The sequence below is a fragment of the Oryx dammah genome, unplaced genomic scaffold (genome assembly GCF_014754425.2).
Source record: "Oryx dammah isolate SB20612 unplaced genomic scaffold, SCBI_Odam_1.1 HiC_scaffold_16, whole genome shotgun sequence".
In the NCBI taxonomy this organism is placed as follows: domain Eukaryota; kingdom Metazoa; phylum Chordata; class Mammalia; order Artiodactyla; family Bovidae; genus Oryx; species Oryx dammah.
Genome location: NW_024070200.1, coordinates 47307364 through 47328127, shown reverse-complemented (window position 1 = coordinate 47328127; position 20764 = coordinate 47307364). Strand labels below are relative to the sequence as shown.

At 56.3% G+C, this 20764-nt stretch overlaps 2 protein-coding genes across 4 annotated transcripts; one reads left to right on the top strand and one right to left on the bottom strand.

The window, feature by feature from the left end:
* Nucleotides 1-1073: 1073 nt before the first annotated feature.
* Nucleotides 1074-15514, bottom strand: UNC45A (unc-45 myosin chaperone A). Of its 2 annotated transcripts, none has more exons than XR_005723993.1 (20): nt 15425-15514; nt 15029-15190; nt 14806-14842; nt 14367-14542; nt 12312-12404; nt 11667-11834; nt 10361-10529; nt 9933-10103; nt 8697-8868; nt 7407-7707; nt 6109-6203; nt 5732-5873; nt 5220-5360; nt 4647-4774; nt 4391-4457; nt 3870-3983; nt 3549-3669; nt 2140-2257; nt 1880-2035; nt 1074-1706 (listed from the first exon to the last, which is right to left on the bottom strand). XR_005723993.1 is itself a non-coding variant. In XM_040257492.1 (20 exons), exons 1-20 carry the CDS (start codon nt 15428-15430, stop codon nt 1449-1451), a joined length of 2790 nt encoding a protein of 929 aa, XP_040113426.1. In that variant the 5' UTR covers nt 15431-15514; the 3' UTR covers nt 1074-1448. The 2 variants fall into 2 exon arrangements, 1 of the variants encoding a protein (XP_040113426.1); XM_040257492.1 differs by having other exon boundaries at nt 3554-3669.
* A 3416-nt stretch (nt 15515-18930) lies between these two features.
* Nucleotides 18931-20566, top strand: HDDC3 (HD domain containing 3). Of its 2 annotated transcripts, none has more exons than XM_040257540.1 (4): nt 18931-19090; nt 19411-19466; nt 19574-19814; nt 20107-20566. In XM_040257540.1, exons 1-4 carry the CDS (start codon nt 18979-18981, stop codon nt 20235-20237), a joined length of 540 nt encoding a protein of 179 aa, XP_040113474.1. In that variant the 5' UTR covers nt 18931-18978; the 3' UTR covers nt 20238-20566. The 2 variants fall into 2 exon arrangements, with proteins under 2 accessions (XP_040113474.1, XP_040113475.1); XM_040257541.1 differs by having other exon boundaries at nt 18938-19090; nt 19574-19876.
* Nucleotides 20567-20764: the final 198 nt, after the last annotated feature.

Genomic DNA, 20764 nt, shown 5'->3' with positions numbered 1-20764 from the left:
TGAGAACTCTCATTACAAAGGCAGAAGTATTGAAAGGCTTATTAGCTCAGATATGCAGATGACACCACCCTAAGGCAGAAAGCGAAGAATAACTAGAGCCTCTTGATGAAAGTGAGAGGAGTGAAAAAGTTGGCTTAAAACTCAACATTCAGAAAACTAACATCCCGGCATCCAGTCACATCACTTCATGGCAAACAGATGGGGAAGCAATGGAAACAGTGACAAGACTATTTCTGGGGGCTCCAAAATCACGGCAGATGGTGACTGCAGCCATGAAAATAAAAGAGCCTTGCTCCTTGGAAGAAAAGCTGTGACCAACCTAGGCAGCGTATTAAAAAGCAGAGACATTACTTTGCCAACAAAGGTCCCTCTAATCCAAGCTACGGTTTTTCCAGTAGTCACGTATGGATGTGAGCATTAAACTATAAAAAAACCTGACCGCAGAATAATCGATGCTTTTGAACTGTGGTGTTGGAGAAGACTCTTGAGACCTGGACTTCAAGGAGATCCAACCAGTCCATCCAAAAGGAAATCAGTCCTGAGTATTCACTGGAAGGACTGATGCTGAAGCTGAAACTCCGATACTCTGGCCACCTGATGTGAAAAATTGACTCGCTGGGAAAGATTGGAGGAGAAGGGCGACAGAAGATGAGATGGTTGGATGGCATCACTGACTCAATGGACATGAGTTTGAGTAAACTCCGGGAGTTGGTGATGGAAAGGGAGGCCTGGTGTGCTGTAGTCCATGGGATCACAAAGAGTTGGACAAGACTGAGCAACTGAACTGAATGCATTTATATCCATGTAACTAAATACTGATTTGCTCCCCAGTGTTTACCCTTTGACCTTCCAACAGGGATGAGCAACTCAGCAGACCTGGGGTGGGAATCCATTTGATCCCTTCCCTAAAGGTGGCTGTGTTGCTGTAAAGCTGCCCACACTACTCAATCATGCCCAGCTCCTGCTCCACACTTTTTTTTTTTGGCCACACTGGCACATGGGACCTTAGTTCTCTGACGAGGGATCAAACCTGCAGCCCCTGCGTTGGAAACACAAAGTCTTAACCACTGGACAACAATGAAACCCCTCCACAAGCTTTTATTAGAGGATCAGAAGTGGTCCTGCTAGCAGGTTTGGGTGATGCTCATAGCTGGTGAGGCTGCTTGCTGTGTCCTTCCCAAAGCCAGGAACCCACAGGCTGAATTAGGACATGCCGTCCTCATTCCCAGCTGTCTTAGTAGTACAGGAGGAAGTGCCCTGCTGCGTGTGGCCAGAGGCCAGAGGCTGTGCTGGGAGTGCAGGGCTGTGAATATGCTCCCTGACTCAGAACAGAGGACATCAAAGGGCAGCTGTGGAGCAGAGGCCAAGTGTTTGCATCCCAGCCCCCACCAGCCAGTCTGTCCTTGCTCCTTGTGCTGCGATGGGTAGCGTGTGCGAGAGGCAGGCCTTCATTTTCCGTCCTGGCTGGGTTTGATAAGCCCATATTCCACTGCTTTCCCCAGACAAGCTGTGGCTGCCCTGGTGACCGGGCTCTCCTTGTCCTTGGCCAGCACCGACAGGATCTCCAGCACCTCGCTCTCCATCAGGGTGCTGGCGATCTCCCTCGAGGCCTCCACCATGTTCAGCACCACCACAGCACCCCGGTGCTGCAACTCCTGGCTGGGGCTCAGAAGCAGAGCCTGCAGGATCTCCAGCCAGTGTGTGGTCTGCCGGAAACAGGGCAGTATGACCACGGGGCAGCCCGGAACCCCAGCACAGCAGGGAACCCCGTCAGCGAACACCACCTGCACACCCTGGGGCTGCCTCCCACCAACCGACCGCCAGCAGGCTGGGGGATCCTGGCCCACCTCCCCCGGCTCCACCAAGAAGAGGCACTGACCACTTGGGGGATGCGGCTGCAGAGCGAGGGCCGCATGGAGGTGAGCATGGCCAGGCCCCCGGCGGCCGCCCGCCGCAGCAGCTCGTCTTCCTCGCCGCTGTACAGCACCAGCAGCTTCAGCCGGTCGTTGCCCGTGGCTTCAAAGAGGTCCTGTACCTGCGGCCAGAAGCGGGGAGGGACCAAGTCAGATGGGGCAGAGCCCAGCTGGGCCGGGTTCTCCTGCGTGCCTGCCTGGCGTGACCGCCTGGACCAGCCCTCACCTCTTTGCTCATGGCCAAGTTACACATGCACTCCGTGGCCGCCCGGCGGAGCATTTCGTGCTCTTCGAACATGTAGCCCTCGATCATGGGCACGGCCTTCTCCTTCAGGATCTTCTGCCTGCGGGGCCAAGGGTGGACGCATCGGCATCACCAGAGTGTTAGCATCTGTCACTCCCGGCCCCATTTCCCCATACATACAAGCCATGGGCCAAGCATCTCCCTGGGCAATATGCAGAGACCGCCCTGCGCAGGTTTGAAGCCACCAGGCAGTGGTTTCCAGCCTTCCAACCCGGCCGAGGAGACAGCACGCGGGACCTTGGAAAACGCTCTCAACTAGGAGTTAGGAGACCTGGGGGTGATGATGGCGATGCTAACATCTAACGTCTGAGCACTCACCCTAACCCAGCACTTGGACGATCTTACTTAATCCTCACCACAGGGACTTCCCTGGCGGTCCAGTGGCCAAGACTCCGTGCTCCCAATGCAGGAGGTCCAGGCTCCATCCCTGGTCAGGGAACTGGATCCCACATGCCACAACTTAAGATCCTGCATGCTGCAACTACGACCTGGTGCAGCCAAATAATAAATGTTTTTTAAAAAATCCTCACCAAAGCCCTATGGTAAAGGTGCTCGTGTGATTATCACTCCTGTTTTGCAGAAGAGGAGACCGAGACTGAGACGTCTCACCGTTAGTGGCGTAGCTGATACGTATTGCTTGGACACACTGCTAGGAGTCAGGCATCTAGGTAGTCAACGCTTTTACCTGTATTTTCTCATTTAATCCTCCTCACTGCTACTCCGTGCAATAGGTATACAACCATTCCATTTCACAGAGGGGGAAACTAAGGCACAGAGAGGTTAAGTTACTTGAGAGGTTACACACTAATAACCAGTGAAGCCAGGATTTGAAAGCAGGTGGTCTGACTCCAGGGCCTGAACTCTTATGGCCTAGGTCCTTGCCCTCTCGCAGAACACTGTACAAGTCATGCCTCTCGGCCTGTCTGGCAAATAAGTAGCTGAGGAGTGCTCTCCAAACTGTAAAGTGCTGGACATCCCTGGTGGTCCAGTGGATAAGAATCTGCCTGCCATGCCAGGGACATGGGTTCAATCCCTGGTCCGGGAAGATCCCACATGCCGAGAAGCAACCATAAGCCCATGTGCCGCAAGTACTGAAGCCTGTGCCCTGCCACAAAAGCAGCTAACACAAAGAGAAGCCCGGGCACCACAATAAGGAGTGGCCCCCGCTGACCGCAACTACAGAAAGCCAGTGTGCAGCAACTCAGGCCCAGCACAGCCAAAAACAAAATAAGTAAATGAATAACAGTAACAACCAAAAAAAAACTGTACAATGCTTTCCTGGGAATGGTCTAAACCACGGTGCCCTGCCCAGGTCCCGCAGCCCCGCGGACCTCACCGGAGCCTCTCGCTGATCCCCGCCAGGTTCGTTAGAGCCATGAGCGCCTCAAAGTTCTGCAGGCCGGAGCAGTTGAGGTGCAAAAGGGAGACGAGGGGCCGGACCACCTCATAGATCTACGATACACACCCATGCATCAGGGCTACCTGCCCCGGCTCTCCCGACCCCACCAGCCCTACAGATGGGAGTCCAGCCCCCGAGAGGTCTCCCTCCCCACCCCGGGGCCCCGTGGAGGAGCCACAGCCCGAGTCAAAGGCCAGGAGGGCCCACTGAGGGGGTGGAGGACAGGCTGGGGCTGGGGCAGGAAGACACGCACCCGCTCGCCGGGAAAGGTCATCTCTGGGTTGGAGGTGATGGTGAGCTTGGCAAGAGCCTGGGCTGCCTTCATCTGCCCCACGTCGGTGCCTTCTAGGGCCAGTGGGAGCAGAGCCTGTGGGATGGGCCCATCAGCACCCAGGGTGCAGCCAGGACCGTGAGGCCCAAGGCCCTGACTGTGCCGCCCTCGCCGCTCCCGTCTCTCTTCCTGGGCTTGACCACATGCCCACTCACACCCTCTCACTTCCTAGGCCTCCCAGCAAGCTACCCAGATGCTTCTGGAAACACTTATTAAGGGCTAGATGACTATGCCAGGCATGGGGCCATGAAGGTCAATGACACAGGAGCCCTCAGACCCTTGTAGGCACAAAGTCCAGGGCCCTTCAGCATCACTCACACGTCAGGAAGACATTCCTGCTGGCAGCTAATGACACTTCTCTGTCCCCATCCAACACCCACCTCTGCTGTGGCAGCCACTGTCACGTTAAATGGCCCATCCTGAAGGAGTCTGAGCCAGCTTACCTTGCCCCCTCCCTGAGCAACCACAGTGCCGCGGTCCTCGACCTCTTCCACCAAAGCCAGGAAGACCCTGTGGGGAGAGTGCCGGGCTGGGCAGGCGGGCGGGGCTCTGGCGGGCAGACCTTCCACTCCCGGGTGCAGCAAAGGCAGACTGCCAGGTGGGTGGCCCCTCTTGCTCCAGGAGCCCCCTGCACCAGCAACGGCTCACTCTGTAGTTTCATCAGCAGCGGGGAGGCTGACAGTCAGGGGCCAGGCTCACCTGGAGAGCAGCTCCCTGCAGGAACTGGTCAGCACAGGGCTCTCAGTCTTCACCATGCAAGTCATGGCCGACACCACACCGGCCGCCAGCAGCTTCTTCACCCGAGCTCGCACGAAACTCGACTTGTCCTGGGGAAGGAGGCAGCTGAGTAGAGGGACCTCAGCCAATCAGGCAAGGCAAAGGGAAAGAGGACTTCCCTGGCGGTCTGGTGGTTAAGAAGCCACCTGCCGGTGCAGGGCACAGAGGTTGAATCCCTGGTCTGGGAAGATCCCACGTGCTGCAGGAAACTAAGCCCATGCGCTGCAACTACTGAGCCTGAGCTCTGGAGCCGGTGCTCTGCAACAAGAGAAGCCACCACAGCGAGAAGCCTGCACACGGCAACTCGAGAGTAGCCCCTGCTCACCGCAGCTAGAGAAAAGCCCGGGCAGCGACAAAGACCCGGTGCTGCCAAAAATAAATATATAAATTAAGTTAAAAAAAAACTAAAAGAGAAGGAAACCCCCTTAAACAGAAGGCGCATCTGCTGTGGATGCCTCGGGTCAATAGGCCCCTACGACACTGGGGTCCCCTCACCTTGGGGTGCTGCTCGGGCACGTGCTGCTTGGCATACTTGGCCAGCTCCACCATCTTGGGGTCCGGCTCCTCGTAGTCATAGCTGTTGGTGCAATTCACCAGCGCCGAGGCCACCGCGAAGAGCACCGACCTCTCCTCAGACTGCCGGGGGGTGCAGAGGGGCCATGAGCAGCCAGCCCAGGCGCAGAGCAGGACTGGGGTCAGCGCTGCCCAGGCTCCCAGTTCTACCCTTGGCTGGGCCCCCTGGGCACCAGGATGAATCCGGGCACCTCCCAGGCCCCAGGGTGGCCCCTGCCTTTGAGAGCTCATGCACTTGACCTCCCTGATGACTCCTAAGAGAGCGTCCTTTCTGACACCACTGGTGCAGGTCAGAACACCCAGGCCACACAGGGCAGTCACTCGGGCTACCAGCCCTGTGTCACAAATGCCGCTGGCCACAACCGGCCAAGAAAGCCCTTCGGGCTCGAATCCTAGTCGGCACCCCTGGACCACTGCAGGAACCCAGGGGCTACCTTGCTGAGCTGGAACAGAGCCTTCAGAGCAGCTGCATCCTCCACAAACTCCTCCTTCACGTCAGCATCGAAGGTGAGGTAGGCCAGGCCCTCCACTGCCCAGCGCCGTGTGCCCACGTCCATCTGGTCATTGCACAGCCACCTGGGGGCGTGCAGGGCACTGATGACTACCAGAATGGGCAGGGGGGTGGCGGGGGCGGGTAGGAGGGGAGCCCCAGGACCCAGGGGGGGAAAGAAAGTGGCTGGGGCATCCCCACCACATACGGAAGCAGTTCATGTGGAGGGTCTGCCTGGGGAGGACAGGGCAGTGAGGATTCCCCTCTTCTCTTGAGGTCTGGCCAGCAGGCAGAGAGCCATGGCCATGCTAAACCACTTACTTTCGACACTGCTTGGCCAGCTTGAGAGTGGAGCCTTCGGCAAACTGCTTCATGCTAAAGTCGGTCCCTCCAGCTGAGCCGAGCTTACAGAGCCCCTGCAAGAGAGGGTGAGAACCAGCTGTTGGCCAAGGGACGGAGGCAGGGCAGGGCTCCCGGCCAGCTCTCTGCCAGGCTCCCTGGGGGCCAGGCACACCCCCACCAGGCTACCAGCTGGGCTGTGCTAAGTTGCTTCAGTCGTGTCCGACCCTTTGCGACCCTATGGACTGCAGCCCGCCAGGCTCCTCCGTCCATGGGATTCTCCAAGCAAGAATACTGGAGTGGGTTGCCACGCTCTCCTCCAGGGGATCTTCCCAACCCAGGGACTGAACCCACGTATCTTACGTCTCCTGCACTGGCAGGTGGATTCTTTACCACTAGTGCCACCTGGGAAGCCCACAAAACCAGCTACTAGAGTGGCCATGTGATAGCATCTGGGAGAGACTGACATGCTGACCACATGCTGGCCTGGCCCCCACCCCCCGCCCGACGTGCACCGGACTCGCTCTGTCCCTTCCCACCTCACGCCAAGGGAGCCCTTGACAGGCAGACCTAAGATACGTGTGGGGAGAAGACAGGCGCCTCAGCCAAGGCCAGGACCCTCACGGGAGGGAGAAACCCAGGACAAGGTGCCCCAAAGAGGAGGACCGGCTTCCTCCAGGGGCAGGGCTGCAACAGGCGCACAGGGGTCAGGTGTTCCCCAGACCACCGGCCCTGGGGGCTGCCTGGCAGCCCAGCCTGTTCACAGCCCCCGGGCCCGCCTGGCCTAGTGTGTCCTCCAACTCCTCCCAGAGCCGCTCCCACCGCCCACAGTGGGCAGCCCGGGCTGCCCTGCATTCTTAGAGGTCCTCTCTGTCCAAGCCTCACCTCCTCCTCCTCCTCCCCAGGAGGAGCCAGGGCCCTGGCTCCGGCCTTGACAAGGCCCTGAAAGTGCAAGTCGCTCAGTCATGTCCAACTCTTTGCGACTCCATGGACTGTAGCCTGCCAGGCTCCTCTGTCCATGGGATTCTCCAAGCAACAATACTGGAGAAGTGGGTTGCCATTCCCTTCTCCATGGGACCTTCTCAACCCAGGGATAGACCCCAATCTCCCACACTGCAGGCAGGTTTTTTACTGTCTTGAGCGATCAGGGAGGCCCTTCAACAAGGCCCTACACATCCCTCATGATCACCAAGCATGTGCTGAGGCTGCACTCTGAGAGGGGCCAGCCGGGGCCCCCTATCTAGCTGCCTGCTGGCTCAGCCCAGGCCTGCCCATCTCACCACCAGTGCCCGGATGCGGATGCTGTCCTTCTCGCTGCGCTTGTACAGGTCTTTCAGCAGCGAGACGCCGTTGGCTGTGATGAACGAGGCCCGCTTGGCCTTGCCGGCTGCATGGATCAGGGCCTCCACGGCCACCAGCTGCTCCTCCTCCTGCTCCGAGGCACACAGGGCAATCACGCTCTCCATGACGCCGTTCAGCTCCAGGGCCCGGTTGCCAGCGTCACATGGGCCCTGCAGGAGGCAGGACACTGTCTGGATGGCCCGCAGCTTCCCGGCCAGCCCGTGGCCCTCAAACCAGCTCCTGCGGGGTACAGGGTGGCAGCTATCACATCACAGTCAGCACAGAGGAACTGCCCTTCCCTCTGCCTCCTCCACTGGCCAGGCATCTGCAGGATGTGGGCAACAACAGCAAGAAAAGCTGCCAGTGGGAAGACCAGGACACCACCCCTCTGGACAGCAGCCACCGGGGTTCTTCATCCAAGCTCTCATTCGAGCCCCACCCCCACCTCCGATGACCTGCCATCTAACGCAGGTCGCTGTCACTCATGCCACCCTGTCTCCACCCTGTAGTCACTGAGGTCCAAACTTGGGCCACTCACTCCATGACTTGTCGTCCATCAGTCTGCTCCTAGCTGTGAGCCCTTAAGGGTGAGGACTGTGAAGCAGCACCGGTGTGTCAGGATGGACACACAGCATGTGCTCGGTGCACACTACGTGCTGGAGGACACTGGCTGCACTAGACAGCTTGAGCTTGTGCGTATTCAGTTGTGTCCAACTCTTTGTGACCCCATGGACTGTATCCTGCCAGGCTCCGCTGTGCATGGGATTCTCCAGACAAGAATACTGGAGTGGGCTGCCATTCCCTATTCCAGGAGATCTGCCCGACCCAGGGATTGAAGCCGTGTCTCTTTCATCTCTTGCACTGGCAGGCAGATTCTTTAGCTATGAGCCAGCTGCACTGGATGAGAACGGACATAAGAAAGAATATCCTTGGGGACCTCCCTGGCGGTCCAGTAATTAAGACTGTGCTTCCACAGCAGGGGGAATGGGTTTGAGCCCTGGTCGAGGAACAGATCTGATACACTAAGCAGTGTATAAATAAGAAAGAATGTCCCTGCAGAGGGACTCTGAAACAAGTGGCCCTTGGGACCATTCTGACTCTCACAAGTCCTCCCCAAGGCCGTTTCTCTGATGGGAAACCTTTCACTGCTGTCTCTCCCCAAAGAGTGAGCACTCTCGAGGGGGCCCTGGCTACAGGAGGGCTCCCTGGCTACAGGAGGGCTCCCTTACTTGATGTAGTTTTCACAGAGTCGGTGGAAATTCTCCCTCTCGGCATCACACTTCAGGTCATCGAAGAGTTTGCTGAGCAGAATGGAGGCGCTCATGCGGCTATTTGCTGTCACTGTGAGCTCCCCAGGAGGGTCTTGCACAGAGCCCCCCACCTCCAGGATCTTCTTCAGACCTGAAAAGACACCCTATTCAACAGCAGAACACGAGCTCCAACCCCAATTGGCGAAGGGAAGAGGAGTCCGCTCGCACGAGCTCACAGAGTACAGGCAGGCTCACAGAATTGGGCTGGTGGACCCGCTGTCTACGGGGGGCCAGGTCTGGGGTCAGCAAAGGACCTCAGAACTTAAGGCCTGTGGGCTGGCCCTGCCTGTGGAGCCGGATGCTCTGGAGCTTGGAGGTTCCTGACAGCTGAAAAACTGCAGGGAAAATAACCTCCTGCCTCATAGGATCATTGGGATAACAAGAAAAGATGAGTTCCCAACAGGCGTGCTCACGCTGGGACTCTGCCAACCTTTCCTTGTATTTTTTTTCGGGGAGAGGAGAAGTGTGAACTTCTGTATTAAATGCTAAGATTTTCCCCCTGTGTACAGAAGTAACACACACTCAATGAAAAGAACTTGACACAGAAAGCTGACCCAGCCTCCATTCACCTGCTCACGGGCCTGCCCAACGTGTGGGCGAGTGCACAGGCACGCAGCTGAAGCGCTCAATGCTGCCGCAGGGCACAGCACGGGGCCTGTGCGCTTCAGCGCAGACACACGCTGGGTGCAGTTGCTCCTGGGGTCGCGCAGGCCCAGCCATCCGAGCAACATGCCACACACATGCTTGGTCCATTTATTTACCTACCTCTAAGTGTATGGCCAATAACTGTTAGTTGCTCGGTCACGTCCAACTTTTAGGGACCCAACGACTGTAGCCCACCAGGCTCCTCTGTGCATGGGATTCTCCAGGCAAGAATACTGGAGTGGGTTGCCATTCCCTTCTCCAGGGGATCTTCCCAACCCAGGAATCAAACCATGTCTCCTGCATTGGCAAGAGGATTCTTCACCATCTGAGCCACCAGGGAAGCCCTATTTACTGTATTTCTATTTCTTTACTTATTTATATGCTGTGCCACATGGAATCTTCGTTCCCCAAACACAGATTAAACCCAGGCCCTCGGCAGTGAAAGCACAGAGTCCTAACCATGGGATTGCCAGGGAAGTACCTTTGTCTTTTTCAAACTCTGTCACCTACCTTGGTCGATAACCCAGAGGGTAAGGCTGTTGTTGGGGTCCTTGGGAGACTTCCGGGGCACCACTTTAATCAGGAGGGTCAGGGCATTGTCTCGGCCTTGGCCGGAGACCCCCACCTCCGTCAGGAGCTCCAGGAGGTTACTGATGAGGACCTTCAGCTCCCGGGCGGGATCTGGCAACAGGAAGACATTCACTGGCTCTACAGTGGCCCACCCCCATCTGACCCTGAACGTGCCTGGTAGGGCAAGGGGACCTGCAGCTGGGCGCTAGTTTCTAGCCTACCCCAGAGGCGCCCCAGGTCCTCAGAACCTAGAGTGAGATACCGTCAACAAGCCTTTCTCCTGAACAAATTGCAGGTGCAGCCAGCTTGGCTGCTCCCCACAAAGACATCAATACCCAAAGGACACAGACTGGCTTCCAATGACTTACCCACGATTATGGCGCCTTCTTTGCCGCGGAAGCCCTTCTTGACACCTTCCTTGAGGGCATCGAACATAACCTGTAGCAGGTGGCAGGCAGCCAGGGACACGGCCTGGTTTTCCACGCCCAGCATAGAGACCACCCGCCGGGTTCCCAGCACGCTCAGGGTGGCCACTGTCTGGTGGGGGAGACAGGTGGACAGAGCTTCCAGTTGGCAAAGGGCAGCTTCAGTGATCCCTAACTGGGGGTCGCAGAGGGTGGCCAGAGGGGAGAAAACATGAGTGGAAAGAGCAGTTCCCTGGGAAGGCAAAGTGGGTCTGCCTAAGGGCGAGACCTGGGTGATACCCGGATTCTCTTGTTGGAAGGGCTTCCTAAAGAAAACACTCCAGGGACTTCCCTGGCAGTCCAGTGGTTAAGACTCTGAGTTTCCACTGCAAGGGGTATTGGTTCAATCCCCGGTCGGGAAACTAAGATCCCAAAGGGATCCCAGGAAGGCTGCAGGAGGTGGGCAGAATTCACGTGCTTTCACCAGTTTTAGTTCTGGGAGACCCAGAAACAGAGCCCGATCTTGGCCTGACTAGTTTTCACAGAATGTTTCACATTTCCACCCCTGATCTAGGAACTGTGGGCTCCTCTAAAATCTACTGAGGGTCAAGTCCTTGTTCCCCGAGTCCAGCTTGTGCAGGCAAGAGCCAGAGCAGGGACTTGGTGATATCGGCCTGGGACAGGGCTGTGCTGGCTGAACCGTGTGCGCGGAACACCCACAGTCTCCACGGAGAACCATCTCAGGGCCTGCTCTGCACATCCGGTCACTGACTCGATGGTGAAGATGCTGTGGGTCACGTGACCCACCATGTCATGCACTATGAGGACCCCTGTCCAAGCAAAATGCCAGCCTGGTGGCGAGGGAAGGACAGGTGCCCCGTTCTTTGCAAGCAGCGTGATTTTACCACATGGACAAGGAGGGCATCAGTGACCAGGCACCTCTGAGAAGAGCCGAGGGCGACACTTGTGAGGCTTCTAACACACGTGCTCAGGGGGTCCCTGGGCTGCTTACACTCTTTCTTGGCCTCACTTCGTCCCAAATCATGCTGGTCTTTTTGTCATTTTAATGTTGCCTCTCTTGTCATGTATCTCCTTATACCTTGCCTTGTAAGTTGAGAGCTATGGGACTTCCCTGGGGGTCCAGTGGTTAAGACTCTGTGGTTCCAATGCAGGAGCACAGCTTCAATCCTTGGTCAGGGAACTAAGATCCCACGTGAGTGGATAGACAGACAGACTGACAAACAGTAGTGAGACCCTCCACCACACCCACCCGTGACTGGTGCTCAGAGCAAATGCCGACTAGGGTGCGCAGGGCTGCCAGCATCAGGTCGGGCTCTCCAGTGTCCAGCAGGCGCTGCAAGAGCTGAACCCCGTTGCTCCGGAAGATCTTCTCAGCCCCAGCATCCTCCCGGGCCAGCACCACCAGGTTCTGAGACGCCTGCATCAAAGGAAGCGCATCGAGACGCGAACACGGCACGGAGAGAGAAGACCACCTGAGCCTCACTGCTCCCTCTGAGCATGGGGGCCTTGGCCATGAACTTCAATGCTCTGAGCATCAGCTTCCCCCTCTGCAGGCAGAGGGAAGAGCTCGCTCTGGGAGTTGATGGTTAGCATAAACGGAATCTTAAGTCCCTGGCAAAGCCTGAAGGGCAGAGTCTGTGACTCAGATGCCTCTGTGCACCTGGCTCCTGGCACGAGACCTGAGCACCAGGAGGTGCTCCAGGAACACTGGCTCCCTCTCCGTGGCCCACACTGAGGTCCCAGGCCCTCTGAGCCCCGACTCACGCTCTGTGAGCCCAGCGGCACCACCTAAGGGGCGACATGCCAGCAGGGGCTCCTGGGCCAACGTCATACACACACAGGGAGGGCTGGGCAGCACTAGGGGAGTTCCGCCCCCACTCGCCCAGGTCTCTACCTTTTGCTTTTTCTCGGTGCCTTTTTCTTGTGGGTCCAATAGTATCTGAAACATCTGCTCCACTTTGGCATCCGTTGAGGACATGTATCTCACCTACGACAAACCAGCAAAGCATGGGAGGAATCGCCTCTTGGCCCAGACAACACATTTCCTCTTAGTTCTCTCCAGCTCCTCCCCAGGCCTGGCTCCTGACTCCAGAGGGCACAGCACGGATGTCTGGGCCCAGGTCTCGCACCCAGCTACCTTGGGCAGGAAGAGACTCGCCTGGCAGCTTCTCCCAAACTTCCCTGGGCTATTTTCTCCTCTGAGCTGTTTCCTCCTTGGGCAGCAGGGAGTGGTGCCGACGCTGAAGGCCGTGCCATTCAGAAGGGTGGCGTCCTGTTAGCCAGAAGAAAACCCACTCCCAGGGGGCCATGTATTGTATGGCGGTCCAGGTGCACGGCCCATGGCACTGAATCGGCATTTATACCTCCTGCCAGGGAGCCAGCAGGTCATGATGAAGTTGCTGGTACTCTGTTTAGGTCAAGGATTCTCTTTCTGATGGATTTTTAAAATAATCTGATGACCAACCTCATCCTAGGCCTTTTCCTTCCCTGGGGTTCTGGGCGTGGATAGCGCACATGCCTAACACATGTGTGCCCACTGCCCCTCCTGAATCCATGGTAGACAACACTGACCCATCCCCTCCCAGGCCCAGGGAACCTGCTTCCTAATCCTTCTCAACACAGAGCTCAAGGCAGCCCCTGCAGATCAAACAGAGCTGACACTGAGAGGAAAATAATTTGCTTTCCCAGGTCTCAATCTTTTGATAAGGTGTCTGCCATCATATTACTTGCTTCCACTGGGTCAGCATATTAACACCCAACTGTCAGGCTAATTCCAACTTGAAAGTAGTTAATGATGCTCTTTAGGTTCTCTTCTCCTCAATTTTTAAATATGTCAATCATATGAACATCGTCTCTTTATTTAAAAAAATGAACAGATGAAGCAAAATCTCTTTTGAAAAGCCCCTGCAAGCCCCTTCCTTTCCCTAGCAGTCACACTGTTATCATTGCAATGTCTCTCTTTTAAAAGATTTTCCTTTGTAATGATATACCCAAGTGTATCCATGGAAAAAAACATGGTATTATTTAGGGTACATATATGGGGGATTGTTTTAACATAGACGATATCACACTGTCAGCTTTCCACATCCTTACATGACGATCTGCCTATTCTCAATAACTACACATAGGTATCTGTAATAAGCATGTGACTCAATCTGTTTAGCCATTCCCCTATTTCTGGGCATTTTGGCAAGTTCCAATTTTTCATTAGTATGAACAAGGCTGAAACAAACATACACATACCTGCTTGCCTACATGGACAAGGCTTCTCTAGGGAAGATAGCAAAAAGTAAACATACTGAATCACAGTATATGCTCAAATTTAAGAGATGTGCTAAAGGACTCCCAAAGGAGCTGTACCAATTTACACCCCCCAGAAGCAGTCATGAAAAAGCCCACGATCCCCCCAACCTCACCCTATAACTGTCTGTCTCCCTCGTTCTAGCAATGTGTACAAACTTTAAATGTCTGCCACACAGGGCTTCCCCGGTGGCGAGTGGTTAAGAATCTGCCTTCCAATGCAGGGGTCATGGATTTGATCCCTAGTCAGGGAAATAGGATCTCACATGCAGAGTGTCAATTAAGCCCACGCATCACAACTACTGAGTCTGCCCACTCTGGAGCCCACACACCATTAGAGAGAAGCCCATACAACGCATCAAAGATCTTGCGTGCGGCAACTCAGACCCAAAGCAGCCAAAAATAAACATACATTTTTAAAAAAATGTTAAAAAATGTTTGCCAAACAGACCACTGAAAAGAACTGCACCTTGCTGTTCTTTCAATGTGCTTTTTCGTGACTGCTGACAAGGTTGCACATCCTTCTATACGGTCATTTGCCATCAGTATCCCCTCTTCAGAGACCTGTGATTATACCTTTGCTCCAGATCCACTTTCCAGTGCCCCTCTACCACTGGTCAAGGCCTCGCTCTCCCAGTTACTCACGTACCTTCTCCTGAATCTGGCCCGCGATGTTCCTCAGGGCCTCCTGGAAAACTTTGTTCTTGGGCTCCAGGCTCGCACATCTCTGCAGATCGAGGACGGCCTGGTCGAGGCGGCCCAGTTTCTCTAGGGCTTGGCTCCTCCGGTAAAGTGCTTTGACGTCCCCGCCGTCCTTTTCGATGGCTGAGCACAAACAGGAGCTCGGTCAGCACCCAAGAGGCCACCATCTCCAGGCAAGAGCAGTAGGGAAAGATCTCGAGGGCTAGAGGAAGGTGGGGGTACGGATGTGGGGCTCAGTATTTCAGCCTCAGAAAAGGAGATGCCCAGGGAAGTGGAGGGGGGGGGAAGAAGGCAGATGTGTTTCAGGGGTGAAAGGAGAAGGAAAAAGTGAGGACTGCCCACCCCAGAAGCCCCACGGCTCCACCCAAGGGCCCTCATTCCCCTACCTTTGGTTGCCTCCGTTTCTGCTTTCTCGTAATCTTCCTGAAACAGAAAGAACAGGGCTTGAGTTGCTGGTCATCTCCTTTTTCGGGCAAAACTGGGCAACAGGGTTGTTCTCTAGTAATCTAAAGGCCCAAAGGCCATGTGACAAGTGTAGGGGCCCGAGCACCCGCGGGGTGGGCAAAAGAGGCCCGGGCAGGCGAGGGGAAGAGCAGCCGGCTCCCTCACCAGCTTGAGGTGGCAGGCCGCCCGGTTCCGATGCAGAATGGCCTGGTCCTGGGGCGCTGCGCCCAGACCCAGGGCTTGCGTGTAGGCCGTCAAGGCACCTTCGTAGTCCCCGCATTTGAACAGCTCGTTGCCATCCTTCCGCAGCTGTTCCACTGAGCTGGCCTGTGGAGGGAACGCGTGGAAATGTCGCAGGTGAGCTCAGGGTGAGTCGGGGAGCTACTGGGGGAGGACGCTGAGGGTCGTGGGCGAGTCCCATGGAGAGCCAAACTGAGAGGGAGGCGGCGGCCCGGGAGTCGTCCGAGCTGGTGAGAAGTGGAGATAGCCCAGGGGGATGGGTAAATGGGTACGCACCCCGGGGCCGGCCGACTGGGGCTCGGGGGTCCCTGGACCACTCACAGTCATCGCGCCACAGACGTCCCCGGCGCGCGCAGGCGCAGTCTCTGGAGTAGGGTGAGTCTAGTCTCGGGAATCCGCCGCCGGCTGCCCCGCCCCAGTCTTGCGTCAGAGGCGGGGGCGGGGAACGGGCGGGGCCAAGGAGAGAGGGCGCCAGGCCCGGGGCGGTGCTCGGCCCGGGTCCGCAGGCGCAAAGAAGCCCCGGGCGCGCTTAGTCTGTTCCCGCGGTGACCTGCAGGGGGCGCGCGGTGGAGGACCTAGAGAGACGCCGGTCGCAGCTGGGGCTCAGGTCTCGGCACTGGCCCCGGCCACGGCCCCGGCCCCGAACGCGGCAGAAATGCACAAGGTCTGCAGTCATCAGGGCCACGAGCAGCAGGCTGTAAAGGCTCAGCGCTAGGAGCGGGCCCGGACCCCTGTGAGAGACGGGAGGGTATCAGGATGCAGGCCCCAGCCGTTCTCGCCCGTTCATGTGCGTTACAGAGCCCCCGAGAGTCTGGAGAAAGCCACCCAGAAAAGTGCAGAATGTGTAAATACAAACTCAGGGAGCTCACAGGTACCCTGAAGTCATCCACGGACAGATTCAGGATTGAAAACCCCGACAATAATACATGTTTGATCAAACCCCGCCTGCAAGGAGATCCAACCAGTCAGTCCTGAAGGAAATCTGTCCTGAATATTCACTGCACGGACTGATGCTGAAACTCCCAATACTTTGGCTACCTGATGCGAAGAACTGACTCAATGGAAAAGACCCTCATGCTGGGAAAAATTGAAGTCAGGAGAGGAAGGGGACAATAGAGGATGAGATGGTTGGATGGCATCGAGGGACATGAGTTTGAGCAAGCTCGCCTGTTGTGCTGCAGTCAATGGGGTCGCAAAGAGTCGGACACGACTGAGCGACTGAACTGAACTGATAACACATGTACTCCAGATTGCTCCAGATACTCCTTTCAGTGTTGACACCCGTCCAACCCCACCTACCATACAATACCTACAGTGACTCCCTGTTACCGGTTCTCACAGCCCCCTGAACTTTTCCTTCACAGATTGTTTTGTAATCATGTAATTAGGTGATTTTATGTTTGAGATGTCTGTAAACTACAAGCCTCCCACCCCAGAAATTAGGAACAGAGTCCAAGATACTGGAACACCCTGTCAGCATTCCAGGACTCTGGGGTTGGAGTTCTCACCTGAAGATGGGAGGAGGCGGAAGGGCAGACAGATTGACCCGGTTCAAGGCCTCAAATTCAGCCTGAGTACAGCAGAAGCCCCCTGCAGCCTGCAGGTGGCAGCAGTAGGCTTCCTCCGGAGTGTCAGAGAGCCGAGGGCAGAAGAAACCAGGGTAGCGATGGCCGTCAGCATCCCAGGTGGTCTGGCACAGGTGGGGGTGGTGGGCCAAAGCTGAAGGGACGGGCGAGGGGGGCTGGAGACAGGCAGGAGTGATCTACCCACATCCCACTCATCCCTTTTGGAGAGTAAAAGGGGTCCACTATTATCAGAAAGTCAGGCTTTCTCTCTCCTCACCAGCTCCCCAGAGTAGGTATGCCTGCTAAAAGAGGAAGTACCGGAGGGGGTGGTGGGCAGAGGAGAGGGCTGTACCTGAGAGGGAGGCCGGCTGAGCACGCATCATCCAGCTGAAGACCAGCAGTAGCCCCACTGACAAGCCTGTCAGCAGAGGGCCTGCCCTCCTCTGGAAGCCCATGAGAGGTCACCTCCACTTCCACCTCAGCCCTGGTCCTAGAAACCCCGACAGCTCTATTTTTAAGCCACAGATGCAGACAGTAAGGAAATAAAAATCAAAGCACCGTTAACACAAACCTGAAGCTTCTCTGTCACAGACCTCTGCTGCTGCTGCTAAGTCACTTCAGTCGTGTCTGACTCCGTGCGACTCCACAGACGACAGACCTCTAACGAGAGATGAAAGTGACTGAGTTTCTCTCTTCTGTTGAAAAACGTGGGGATTGTGGCTCCACGCTGCCTAAGGTTCTCTGAGCTGAAGGGGAAAAGGCTCAGAAGGCTGGAGGGCCGAATGAAGAATGAGCCGAGTCGAGCCACTAGCCTGAAGAACAGACACGCATTTAGAACCAGATATGTTTCTCTCCACCTACTCTTAACTTTCAGGCTGCCACGGAAGCCATGGGAATTCAGCTTGTTCCATTTCAGGCCCCAGAGACCTTGTTTCCAGCGTTTGGGGCTTCCCTCTCTAACTTCTGCATCGTGGCAACCACCAAGACCAGCTGAAAAGCAAGAGCGAGTGCTCTCGTTAACTTGTCCCCTGAGTCCTCATCGGCCCCAGCTACCAGCCAAAGTACAAAAGCTGCTAATCAACTGGAGTAAACTTAGCAATCAGCCAACTCCACTTCACAGGGACAGCTCTTCCAGGGTCTCCCGGTCTCAGCAAACCTCATACTTCATAGGTACTGTCTGCTGAGACAGGGGATTTCTCCAAAAGACCAGAGGCCACCAGCCCGCAGTGTTGTGTTGCTGTAGTGTCTACGGAGGCCTGACAACAAGGTCATGCTCTCAGAACAACTGTGACAGCGCTCATAAGCCCAGGGCCCCACAGCAGTGCCTGGGGACTGAAGGAGGAACCCTCATGGCACGAGAAAGACATGCAGGTTTTGTTCCTGGCATCTGAGAGCAAAGAAAACAGTTCCTGAGGAAACAGCACCACGGCCTGGGAGTCTCTCTGAAACCAGCACGGAGGGCCCCCACTGTAAGCTCCAATTTCCAGGTCAGACCCCAGGGGCGGAGAAGGCAATGGCACCCCCTCCAGTACTCTTGCCTGGAAAATCCCATGGACGGAGGAGCCTGGTGGGCTGCGGTCCATGGGGTCGCTAAGAGTCAGACACGACTGAGCGACTTCACTTTCACTTTTCACTTTCATGCATTGGAGAAGGAAATGGCAACCCACTCCAATGTTCTTGCCTGGAGAATCCCAGGGAAGGGGGAGCCTGGTGGGCTGCCGTCTATGGGGTTGCACAGAGTCGGACACGACTGAAGCGACTTTGCAGCAGCAGCAGCAGCAGACCCAAGGGGTCTTCTGGGCCCTAGTGTGAGGCTCCTTTGCCCATAGCAACCAGGCCATTCTTTCAGGGAGAACTATTTTTAGAGCACTTTGAGAATGTTCGGAGCATTGGCAGCTTGAAAGTTGTCTTTTCATGACAGGAGAGGGTCCTCCCCAGAGAAGTTGTCCCTGGCCCAGAGGCTAGGTGATTTGCTCTCCCTCCAAGTTACCACAGTCCTCTGCGCCTTCCTGCTCCGGACACAGTGAGGCCACTGTCTTCTTTTCTGTTTTCCTCCTCCCCCCAGGCTGCGGGCTCCCAGAGAGCCAGGCCATACTCTTCATGCACCCTCGGCAAAGCACACTAAACTAGCAGCTGCGAAGCTGTGGGCAGCAGCTTCCTACACCCAAGGTCCACCCATCAGACCCGGAAAAACGCGTCCGGACCAGACTCCACCACCTCCCGGACCTCCGCGGCGCCAGGGGGCGCTACGGACGCTGGGTCCACGCTCCCCGGGCGTCTGGGACCTAAGGTACCCGCCCCACCTGCGCGATGGGCTCCGAAGTGGCCCAGCTGCTGGAGGCTGCTGACTTCGCGGCCCGCAAGCACCAACGGCAGCGGCGGAAGGACCCCGAAGGGACCCCCTACATCAACCACCCTATCGGTGGGCGCTCCGCCGGGGGAGCCACGGCTGCAGCCTCCAGGGGTTGGGGACCGGGAAGGGAACGCGAAGGGCGTGCAGCTCCTCGGGCACCTAGTCGGTATCTAGCTTTGTGCCAGGCACAGTTCGTGTTTAAGACTCACAGCGACCTGGGGCGGTCGGCATGGCTGTTCTCTGTGTACAGTGGACATCCAAAAAAAAAAAAAAGAGTAAAGGACTTGCCCAAGGTCACCCCGCTAGTGAGGGGCAGCCATCTCTGGCTCTGCAGAACCCACATCACGCGGCCCTGAACCCCCTCCTGACTTCCTGCTTTGCCCCGTCAGGTGTGGCTCGGATCCTGACCCACGAGGCGGGGATCACTGACATTGTGGTATTACAGGTAACTTTCCTCCTCTGCTAGGAGGCTGGGCTGGGGATCAGGGTCCCCAATCAGCTTCGGGCACCCCTTGGCAGGTGTCCCAGGACTGAGTGGGAGCCTGTCCGCAGGCAGCCCTGCTCCATGACACAGTGGAGGACACAGACACCACCCTGGATGAGGTGGAGCTGCACTTTGGGGACCAAGTGCGGCGCCTGGTGGAGGAGGTGACAGATGACAAGACTCTGCCCAAGCTGGAGAGAAAGCGGCTGCAGGTGGAGCAGGCACCCCAGAGCAGCCCCGGAGCTAAACTGGTGAAGCTGGCAGATAAGCTGTACAATCTGAGGGACCTGAATCGCTGCACCCCAGAGGGTACGCTCTCCCCCACCTGCTCTGAGGGGAAAAGGAGGGGTAGCCATCTTCTGAAGGCACAGGTTGGTCAGTTCCCTTGGAATAAAAGCCCAAGTGTTCTTGTTGATTCCCTAATCTTACTAGACCCCTCTGATCTTTCATACAGTAGAAATACAGAAGCTGGGCCAAGGGGAAGTTTTCAGTACAAATCCATCAGAACTCATGGCCCTGCGCCAAGCCCCTCAGGAAGTGGGCAAAATCCAGGGTACTCCTGGACATCAACACGAGCGGTTTTCTGTCCACTCTTATGCAGGATGGTCTGAACACCGAGTCCAGGAATACTTCGAGTGGGCGGCACAGGTGGTGAAGGGGCTCCAGGGAACAAACCGACAGCTGGAAGAGGCTCTAAGGCAGCTGTTTAAGGAGCGGGGGCTGACACTCTGAGTGGTGCTTGGAGCCATCGTTGCCCAGGCCAGAGAAGATGCATACTTTAGCCTTTCCATGCCTCCCAAGCTCCTTCCCTGGTTCGCTCAGCACAGATATTAGAGACCAAATTCACATGTCTTTTCTGAGTCTGAAGATCTGCCAACTAAGCTGAGCCCCAGATTGTGGGATGATGTGCCCCATCCATTCCTAATGCATTCACTGCCCCGCTTCAGGCCTTGGGTCTGCTTGTTTTGCACGGTGGGATCTCTGGCCCCTCAGGGACTTAGGCTTATCTATAAACGCTGGTCTGAAAGTCATTATGCAAAATAAAACATTTGGATAAAGCTTCGAGTTGCTGCTGCTCCTCCTCCAGCCTCCCCAGTGGGGAACCGATGTGTGTGTGTCGGGAGGAGATATCTGCCCTTCAGTAGGGCAGGGTTCCAACTGTGTGCCCTCTGGGACAGGTCCCTCAGGTTGAGGGCCTGAACCCCTTGGAGCTTGGTTTCCTTATTAGTGGGACAGGTTGTGTAATTACCAGGGTTGAG